Source organism: Talpa europaea (genome assembly GCF_964194135.1).
Source record: "Talpa europaea genome assembly, chromosome: 7".
Taxonomy (NCBI): Eukaryota; Metazoa; Chordata; class Mammalia; order Eulipotyphla; family Talpidae; genus Talpa; species Talpa europaea.
Genome location: NC_140074.1, coordinates 76,725,141 through 76,736,096, shown reverse-complemented (window position 1 = coordinate 76,736,096; position 10,956 = coordinate 76,725,141). Strand labels below are relative to the sequence as shown.

General features: G+C 42.4%; 1 protein-coding gene across 2 annotated transcripts in view; it reads left to right on the top strand.

Annotated features, from left to right (window-relative positions):
• Positions 1-3,215: 3,215 nt before the first annotated feature.
• Positions 3,216-10,956, top strand: part of SLC35D2 (solute carrier family 35 member D2) — a gene marked incomplete at its 5' end in the record, with an annotated part of 60,429 nt that continues 52,688 nt past the window's right edge. For both annotated transcript variants that reach the window (XM_084236632.1, XM_084236631.1), the window contains one exon: positions 3,216-3,367. In XM_084236632.1, the coding sequence (XP_084092758.1) occupies positions 3,216-3,367 (152 nt within the window). The remainder of the gene's footprint in view (positions 3,368-10,956) is intronic.

Here is a 10,956-nt window from a genome sequence, read left to right as displayed (position 1 = left end):
CAAACAAGTAGGCTTTTGGAATAGTTTTAACTGCAAGTATGTTAACTTGTTTGGTGGTTTTAAACCATTTTTCCAAATAGATGAAGTGTTTTAAATCCCACTTTATGTACTGAAGCATGAATAGAAAATCACGAACTGAGCAGTTCACCTCCTTTATGTAGACATGACCATCCATCATTTTAACTTTTATATTTTAAGCAGAAACTGAATAACATGCATAACATGGTAATTTTGTAGATTGCTTAATTGAAGTAAATCTCAGAATAACAGAGGGACATATGGGCTCTTCAGTGCCTTTTTTCTCTTTTTTGCATTGAACTAGTATCCTACAGGTATAGTTTAAACATTATCCAAAATACAGGCTTCTTTATCCAAAAATCCCAATGTGTTCCAGTACATAAATATTTTAAAATATGTAGCCATGGGGAATGGGACATATGTAAATGTCTTCAAAAGGAGCAAAAAATGATAGTAATAAATGATGTGTATGATGAGGACATACTTTAAAAATGTAATTCCTCTGTATAGTAAATTACAAATCTTGAGGGGATTTTTTTTTTTGTAATAAGAAAATTTATATTTGTAATGGTCTATTTGTTTGTAATCTGGTATATAGAATTTTAACCTGGAGCACTTAATAAGCACAGTAAGAGAGACTATAGCATCTAAATTTACTTGGTGTTTGTGTTTTTCTAGAATTTTTTCCTCTCAAATATGATTTAAATGAATTAAAAAACAATGCTCATCAGTCTTGGGAAATTTAAACTTTGATGAATTTTAAGAAAGAAGGGCAGTAACAATATAAAAAATACAAATATAGTTCACAGATAATAAAAGTTAAGTCCTTCAAAAGTGAGGGATTTTGTTTCTCCAGTCAGCTTTTGTCAGCTGTAATAGTTATATTCAAAAACATTTTTTATTTGTATAATTGGAAGTTTAATAAATTACTACAACTATTTTCTATAGAAATATTTAAAATGTTTTTTTTGGACATAAGCTATATCTTGGACAAAATACATTGGCATCTAAAATTTGAAGTGTGTTAAGACTGCTTTTTGTTTTAAAAATGTGGTTTACATTCAAATTTTTGAAGTGTTTTATGCTTCATATGGCTAAGTTGTAGTTTGGCAGAGTTGACAGCAGGAATAAACATGCTGTAATTTTAAAAGATGCTTTGAATAAAAATTTATTTTCCTTTACAGTTTAAAGTACATGTTTATTCTTGAACCTTTATAAATTGATTTCCTATCAAAAATGTTACCATCATATAAAGAAATTAAGAAGATAGAAATGTTGCCTGTAGTCCCACATTCTTCAACCATTATTATTGGTGCATTTTACTTTTCATTTCAGTCTCATTTCAGGCCTTTTTTTTGCATAGTTGGAACCAGAATGTGAATTCCTTTTTCTTACTTAAAAAGCATGCCCTTTTAGATTATAGACATTCATTTTAACTTTCTCATCTGTTCATTTTTGCAGTGTGAAAAATGCACTGGTGTAAGTATTAAACTATTGCTGATCTTACGCCAGGCTTTAGGGTAATTAGGAACTGGGACTTCATCCCACTTAAATACATTCAGGATGTATTGAATCTGGGGTCACCTCCCCAAGAATTCACTCAGGGCCTGTTCACTTTTATGAGTTGAGCAAATTGGTCTAATTTTTTCTTTAGTTTGGTAGGTTTTTTTGTTGTGTATTTGCAATGTCAAGAATTTTGCAAGAAATTTTTTTGTGTGAGTTCTGATTTAAACAGTAAGGACTTGAGATTTTGACAGACCTTTAAGGGTCTGGAAATATATATATAGAAGCAAGTGCAAATTTGGTTAAGGCTATCATTAAAACTGACTTCAAAATACTCTTTCATGGTCAAAACTTGTTTGGGGGCTCATTAGCAAAAATCTTTTAAATTGCCAAAATGATTGTAAGTTCGATTTTTTGGTTCAACCTAATTGAATTCATTTTCTATTTTAAAATGGTCTTGCTTGTGTGGTTTTGTTTTTGTTTTTTCTTTCTTTTTTGGTACTAATGTGTCAAAATTTCTGCTTATTTTTTTATTAATCAGTGCTGAAAACATTCTTGATTTTTCAGTGCCTACATTAGAAAAGCTGTTGTATAGTATGGTATACTTAAATCCAAACATCCATTTAACTTGAAATCTCCAGCTTTTCTAAGATAAAATTTGAGACATTTAAAGACTATTTAGAATGAAAGTATGGGACACTTGAAAAAATAGAGCAGGCAGGCTCTGGTCAGAGCAGGCAATTCTGGTCTACTTCCCTTCAATCACAGTGAACAACAAACACTGAGGCTTGCTTACTATCCATCTAGAGAAGTCGGCCCTCGGGTAAGGGGAGAACCTGCCCTAAAGTAGTCTCAGGCAAGAAGAGCCTTGAGACTGCACCCGTGTTATCCCTTGCCTCTCCACTCCTCGGTGTCAAAGAAGATAAGTAAAGACATGAGTTCACAGACGAGCTTGTACAGGACCGTTCTTGGATGCACTTTTTATAGTAGTCCTAAAGTAGAAGCAATTAAGATCCCATCAGCTGGTGAATGTAGAAACACATTGTGATACAATTAAATGGGTGAGTCACAAAAATGAACAATGAAAAAAAGCCTTAATAGCACATACATAAAATATATGAAAAGGCAAATCTAATTTACAGTAACGTACATCAGAGTTCCATGGTACTGTGGAATTTGACCTCCGCCGGGCACAAAGGGCAATTTTGGGGGTACAGGAAATGGTACATGTTTTGAGCGGTTGTATTTGTCCAAGCTTTGAACTGTGGACTCGTAAAATCTGTCTTGTATTCTGCGCAAATTACACGTTAAAAACAACCACCCCCACGCCCACAAGATAGCAGGGGGAAAGCAGCCTAACAAACCCTGAGAGTTAACTGAAGTGTTTTCTCTCCAAGAGCTCAGTCTGGGCGCAAGTCAGCCTTACTCTATTCCCAACCCCGTTCCTATATTCCCTTTAGGGTCAGAAGGAGGTGCTAGGATCCGTGGTATTTCTGCGAGCCAGCTCCAGTCGCACCGGATCCTCGGTGCCCGCAGCTTTCGGGGCCTCCGGGGACTGGGGTGGGGGGCCCGCGGGCTGGTGGGGTTGGCGCCCAGGCCCTTCCTGTTTGGGCCGCGCCCTCCACCGCCGGGACCCGGGGCGGGGACGCATCCGGCGGGGCAGGGCCGAGCGAGGCTGCGGCGGGCGGCGGAACATGACGGCCGGCTGCCAGGCCGAGGGCCCCGGCGGGGTCCCCGCCTCCGCGCGAGCGCCCTTGCCGGCGGCCCAGCTGCTGTCGGCCTTCTTCTACGGGACCTGCTCCTTCCTCCTCGTGCTGGTCAACAAGACGCTGCTGACCACCTACGGGTGAGCCGGCCGCCGGGGCTCCGGGCGGGGGCGGTGGGCAGCGCCCGTTCGCTCCGCGGCGACCTGTCCCGGCACCTTCCGCCTCTGCGCCCTGCGCGGGTCGGGGCTGGCCCGACCCCCGAGGCCCGGGCTGGGCCGCCGCGGAGCTGCCACAGCCCTCTGCGCGCTTCCACCGCGCCCGGGGCCGCGGGCGGACGGGAGCCCCGAGCTGGGCGCCTCGGGGACGCCGGGGCCCACGTGGATGGCCGAGCGCCACGTTTACCAGCACTGCAAAGGGCCGGAACCCCCGCAGGCTTCTAAAAACCCAGTCACAGTTTACCAGAGTCGTTCTACTTGGCGAGAAAGCAGCCACACCGCACCCCTACCGCCACCGCAGGACGCCCGCCTGGCTGTGCTTGCGGAGCCCATCCCCATGCCCGCAGATACCCTGGTGAACAGAGACAAGTGACCGAATGTGTACTCCAAAGATGATCTGGGCTTTATACACCAGTCTAGATGTTTAACAAGCACACGAGTCCTGATCGTATACGTTTGTTTGTATGGTTTCATTCTAAAATTACCAGCGGATTCATGGATAACTGAAGAAAACAATCACAAGTTCAGATGATGCGCTTTTTCTAGTGAGTGCATAGTAAACCAGCAAGAATGTGGTTCCTTGAGCCTATTCCTAAGGGCTAGAAAACCCTGCTTAATTCTGCTTTCCTGTAGCATCATTGAAAGTGCTGTGGACTTAGACCCATTTCCACCATTTCATCTTCTATAGTTCTCTTGGGCCAGTCTCAGACTAAGCAGTTTTGTCAGATGTAAGAGTTGGATAATTATAACTCTGTTAATTCTCTCCCGGAGTTTTTCTCTAGCTGTCATAGATGAGGCTCTTTGTGAAGTATACTGAATGTAAAAATAAGAATTTTATAATGAACCCAAAGAGATCTCAGACTATTTCCAGGCTTCTTATTTTATTCTTGAGAATTAGCTCTACCTCCATTAGGTATTTACTGAGCACCTACTATGTGCCAAGCCCATCACAGACACTAGAAGAGAGGCTGTGAACTATACAAAGGCTCTGAGCCAGTGATTTCACATCAGTGGTGGAGACAGAAAATAAACAAGTAGGTTCCTGAATAAGCAAGGTGATTGCAGTGGTGTCTTGTGAGAATGCCTGGGTGTGGAGTAGTTGGTGCTGGAGCATGTTAGGCAGAAGGGAATGTACTGAGGAGAGCATGAGGTTGGACTGCTGGGGGAACAGAGAGAAAGTTACTATGGCTGAAACTGAATAAGCAAATGGAAGAAGATAAGAGACAGTTGGGGGGGGCAGTGTGGGGGTATAGGCAGGGAAGACAGGATCAGATCCTTCATTTAATAATATTTATTAAGCATCAATTATATGCCAGGCACTAGTCTAGGCTCATGGGAGACAGAAACGAATTAGGCAGATCAACATCCCAAACATCATTACATTCAGTCTTCTGGAGCTTGCATGGAGTTTTCTGCTGTATCAATAAATAAAGCAAAGAATTTATTTTATGTCAGATGCAACTATGTGGTCAGGAGGAAAAAAAAAGGCAGGAAGAGAGTGTCAATGTGGAACAGAGCTTACAATTCCAGTGTGATCACTGAAGTCTCACCTTTATTTTTTATTTTTTAAGATAGATTTATTTATTTATTTATTTATTTATTTATTTATTTATTTATTTATATGAGCACTGGGTACAGTCAGAAGTGCGGGAGGGTGAGAGAATTCATCAGAGCCAGAGCGGGGAGCAGAGCAGGCAGAAGGACCGAAGTACACTGCTGAGGGGAGCAGCGGGCGGCAGGAGAGGCCTGCATGCCATGTGGGACCCTCCTCCAGTGGCCGGGGAGCAGCCGGGGATTGAACTGGTGCTGCAGAGGCTGCGGGCAGCTTCGCAAACCAGCGCTCAACCACTGCGCCACCTGGGAGGCCCTGAAGTCTCACTTTTGAGGTCACCTCTGAGTGAAGTAAGGGAGATGGAGGAAGAACATGCCAGGCATGGCACTAAATGGGGAATGGCATTAAGTGGGACCCCAAGGTAAACAGATTGCTAGATTATATAGGGCCCTTTGGACCACCTGGAGGTGCCCTGAAGGAGATGGGAGTCACTGGAAGGAGAGAAGCAGAGGAGTGACATGGTCTAAATCACCCTGTCTTGAGAGCAGATACTAGGGGACTAGGGTCAAAACAGAGAGACCACGACAAATAGTTTAAATATTAGCCCACATGCAAGCCTTTCCTTGGAAGGATTTAGCAGGGGGAGTCACGCGCCATAATTTGTGCCATTAAAAAGATTTCTTTGGCTGGTAATCGGGTGGAGAATTGATGGTAATGGAAACAGGGATGGAATTAGGAAACACAATATTCTAGATAATTCTAGGATGGTTGGTCTGGACTGAAGGGGTTGTAGCAGATATGGAGGGAAAGTATAGATGTGGGATATTTTTTGGTGATACTATGACTGTTGATATTCTTTTTTTCCCCCCAAAGATTGATTTATTCATGTATACAAGAACTGGGGTGCAGGCCAGAGGTGCGGGAGGGTGAGAGGATTCACCAGAGACAGAGTGGGGAACAGAACAGGCAGACTGACTGAAATACACTGCTGAGGAGAGCAGCGGGCGAGACAGGAGAGGTCTGCCACACCATGTGGGTAGCTCCCTGGCTGGCTGGGATCGAACCCACGCTGCAGAGGCTGCGGACAGCTTCGCAGAGCTGTGCTCAACTGCCTGCACCACCAGGTTGGCCCGACTTTTGATATTCTTTAAGAGATTTTTACCAGTGTATTGCAGTGTGTTTGCTGGTGTCCATGGGAACCACAAAAACTTCCTCAAGGAAATGAGAATGAGCATATAAACCAGGATCATTTAGCACATACAATGCAAGCTAATGAAAGAAAAAGAAAATTCAAATAACCCCCAAAAAGAAAAAATAAGCGAATGCCATTAATGGTCTTGTTTGGGAGTGTCTAGCAGTTATGGCAAATGAAGCTTGAAGATAAGTCTACTTTCTTTAGTAGATAAGACTTATCTTGAGATAAGTCAACTCACTTGAGTGAGTGCTGTGCTCACTGGCCATAGCAGTCATATCACCTCTTCTTGGAAGCAGGGTCCAGAAACACTGGTTATGTGGTAGGCAGGTGGAGGGCAGTGTCCAACAAGGAAGAATTATTATACAGGACATCTCAGGTCCTAGCCAGTCTATCTTTAAAATTCTGAGTTCCATCATTGAAAGAGCAAATCAAGTTTTTGCCTTAGTAAGAAAGACCTTTAGAACTCATAAGTGAACACATTTCCGTAATGTAATATTTTATACAATTGGAGAACCCTGTTCAAATAACATTGTTTATTTTTGCATCTGCAAATGTTGTAAGAGCACATTTTTGAGGGAGGAAGTTTGGAGTGATTTGGTTACAACAATAAACCACAGAAATCTGACCCAGCATTAGTTATTTGAGGATGGGTTGTTGTGTTGTAGGAAGAAGGAAGGACCTTACTATGATTACCTAATTTACAGAATCTTGAGAATGTAACTCTGGGGTGTTTTCGCTCTTCCATTTTGAGCAGATTGTTTCTTGATGGGGTTACAAGACTGATGAGTGATCTTAGTTATTTGTTAGTTTTAATTCATTGTAATGCTAGATTTACCTGGATTGGCAAAGAGATCTTTGAAGGTCTTGCCGTGTAAGGGAAAAACAAGGTAAACCTGCTTCTTTGCCAATTGGTTACCCCTGGGCTCCTCAGATTGAGATTCATGAGGGTTGTCCGAGTTTGTTTTTGTTGCCATTTTGATACTGTTCCCTGTGTCATGCAAGAATTTACTAATGATGCTTAATAAAAACATAGAACTTAGTTGTATACAGTTCAACAAGTATTGTCAGTATTTGCTGTGTGAGTCTATTTTTTTATGCCTCCCAAGGCTTTGGGATACTTTGACACAGTGGTTTCCAATCTACTTTGGCAGTATGAATTGCTTGAAAAGGTTTTTATAAACATGATTCAGTCTCCAGTGGTGGAGACTGGAAATTTAAAACAGAAACAACTCCTGGTTTTCTTTTACTGTGATGAAAACCTGCTTGCTCCTGAAGACACCTCTCTCCCTGACCACTAGGATGGACCTGGACTTTAGCCTCACCCTGCCCTGGTGAGGCCAGGAGGTGGCTTCAGACCTCCTCACATCATCACAGTGCCCCTGCTCTGTGCAGACTCTGGACTTCACCCCTCCCTTACTGGTTTCCTGTAGGGGCTCCTGAGCCTCTGTGACTCCTTCAGTGAAGGCTTCAGTCTTCCCACCGGGACTCACTTGAGCTGCTGGGAACCTCATGGTCTCTCTCCTGGGACTTGGCTCAGCCCTGCCTCCTGTGGTCACTGCAAGGGCCACATCCATCTTTGCTCCACTCTGACCAGGGGGTGTTCATGCCCTGGACCACCTTTGGATTTTTTTGCTCCAGTCTGCCTTCAGGACATCCCTTCCCTCTTGGACCAGGGGAGAGCCACTGACCTACCTTTCCCACCTTGTGTGATGCTCACCAGACATGGCCCACCACCTTCATCCTTCCTTTAGCACCTGAGCTGCTCTGACTATTGTGGGAGAAAAACCACTTCTGAGCAGGCAGGGTTGACTTTAAAATTGATGACTACAGGCCTCAGTTGGCAGCCCTGACTACCTACTAGTTTCTTTTGGGGCTTGCTTTTCTGGTCTCAGAAATGACTTGTGCCTTCATCTAAACCCCTCTCCCTGTATCCTCCAACCTCCTTCTCTTATACTTGATTGAGAAAATAGAAACTATCAAATTGTAACAGGGTAGTCTCCATAGAAAGGGGAGGTTCCAGATCCCCTGCTGTAACTGAGAAGGGTAGCTGAACATTGAGGGGAAGCTAGGAAGGACTTGGGGAAAAAGAAAGGAAAGAAGAGGACCAGGAGAAGGCCTGGAGAAGCAGGCAGAGCAGACAGACTTGTGAAGAGGCTGCACTTGCTCGTGGCCTTGGACTTTCACCAGGGGCTTGAGGGACATGGAAGGAGACACTTGAAAGAGACATGGGTGAGAGACCTGTAGGGAGGCTGACAATGGCAGCCTTTGTCTTGACTTCAGTTTTGCTTTTGCTTTTTTCTGTCCATACTTGTCTGGCCCCTTCTTTCACTTTGCTATGGTCCCCGCTTGAAGGTGCCTTAGATCTGTGGTGAGCTTTTGGGCCTCAGTGGTTCTGTTTTGGGCCAACTCTGTTTGGCTGGGCATTTACCCGTGAGGGGATGGGTAATATTGGTTGTTTCATGGGGAAACTATTTTAACTACATTCTCTTCTCTCTATTGCACACCAACTGTATTAAAGTCCTTTTCTATTGAAGGTTTTATGTACTCAAAGTATGTTTGTTTTTATGCAGTGAATGGCAAGAACCCATTTAGAGCAAGCAGGTTTGGGGGTTCTGGAGTGTTCCTCATCCTGCCCACTAACAAAATAAGGCCCCTCCATATCCTTCTGCTCAAGTGGAGGGACTACTTTGTTTCCTCCAGTAATCAGGGCTCTGCTTCTCTCTCCAATATCCTTTTCCATTCTAGGCAACATTTCTCCATCAGCTTTAAAACAAGTTTGGGTGTCTCAGGCAAAACTAACTCTCCCTTAACTCTACCTGGACTCTCATTTCCCTGTTCCTTTCAGAGTTGTGTGCATACACTTTCTACACTTCTTGGCTCCTCTCCTATATTAAGAATTCAGTGAAAAGAATTAGGGGTTGTTTAAATACACAAATGTACAAAGACAACAATAACAATTATCTGTCCATAACTAGACTCGATATCTTGAAATATTTTTTTTTCAAGAAAAATCATTGTGTTGTGATCATTATGAGGAATTCACACAAAAACTGTTATTGGGTTAAATGTTTTAAACTACTATAATTAACATTAGGGAATAATTACAGACATCTTTTTAGATAGATGGATGGATTGGAGATATATATATATACACACATATGTTGAAATGCCTTTGTATTAATCGGTTCATATTACGTATGCTAATTATTTACTAATTTATTTAAAAAACAAGTGGGGGGAAGGGATTTCTATTTAATTTTTTCTTTTTGAGGCTAACCTAGGTCCCTCAACAACTTTTTATTATGAAAGTTTTCAAGCATATAGAAAAATGGAAAACAAAGTACAAGGAACACCCCACTAAGATGTAGTGGTTAACATTTTGCTATTTTTGTCCTTCACCCCACCATTGGAAATCAGTTGCAGAGGTGCTCCTGTGCTCTGAAATATGTGATCGTGCTCCCCTGAAATAGGGATATTATTCAACATACTGTCAGCTAAAAGAATTGTTACATTTTGAAGAAATTTCACTACAAGAGCTTAAAAATCCCTCTAAGATTAAGAGATCACAAAAAACATTAAGGAGTTTATTTTGTGAACATGCTTCAACTGTTGATAGTGTGATCTTCCTGCTCTGAAAGTTGAGGATTCTTGCATACTTGTACACTTTACCCTGTCTTCCCTCCCCTCTTCTTTTGTAATGTTGCATCCAGTTGTGTAATTATACTTGTATTGTTGTTGGAATCTGTTCTTGTTTAAATGCATACAGTAATCAGCAACAGCCCTTTTACCACAATGTCTCCATCCCTGAGCTCACTATGTTGATTTGACTCCTAATTTGTGGATTCCATTGTCAGGCAGTTTTTTATGGCAAGTTCATGGCTGTGACTTTAATCATGTTGAGATTTTCCTCTACCAGTGTGCAGATGTGAAGATTGTTTGTTTTCTCCCCCGTCATGTCAAGCAAACGAATTTGTCTTTTATTCTTCGGATCATTTCCTTTTCTCTTTATTGAGTTTGGCATAACAGGCACAGCAGTTAACTCTGTATGGTGGTGTTTATATTTCGTATATATTTATCTTTTCGACTTTATCCTTTTCTTCTGCATTCTCTGAAATTACCTACAGTGTTGGTAATTCAGTTTTAGCAGTGGCCATTTAGTTCTGTGCTGTTTCTAAATTAGTCATGGGAGTTAAGTTGCTTGGTCCTCAGTTAGTGTCTTTAGATCTGTATGTGCCCTTTTCATCTCCTCCAACTGTTTTGTCATCTCAATTTTGAGCTCTTGTTTTATTGGTGTCTTCTTTATTAAGGTGTTCTGTAGCTGGAAGCAATTATGAAGATTATCTTCTATTATATTTTCTTCTAGGGCAGACTCTGTTTACTTTTTTGTAAACTTTCAGTTGTTCTTTTACAATGTGTTGATATTGTCTTATTTATTTTATTTTGTTTTTTTTTTTTTTGGTGTCATAGGTTGTATTCTCTGGGAAGCAGACTGACGTGTGGAGGAAGTATCTTGGGGCAGGCTCTTGGAAATCCGTTCTGGTCAGGGGGTGAGGTGGGCAGGGTTAGGCAGAGAGGAGTTGAGCTGTGCTGCAGTCACAACACAGCCTGATCTAGGGGCTGTGGAGCTGGAAACTGCAGAGTTGTTCTGAACTGGGGGCAGTTAATATCCCCAAGGAAACCAGTGATTGAAATACAGCTGCTCTCTGGGTGGGAGGGGTGCTATTGGCAAGGCAATGAGGAAACCTCTAGGAGGGGGTAGGTGGGTGG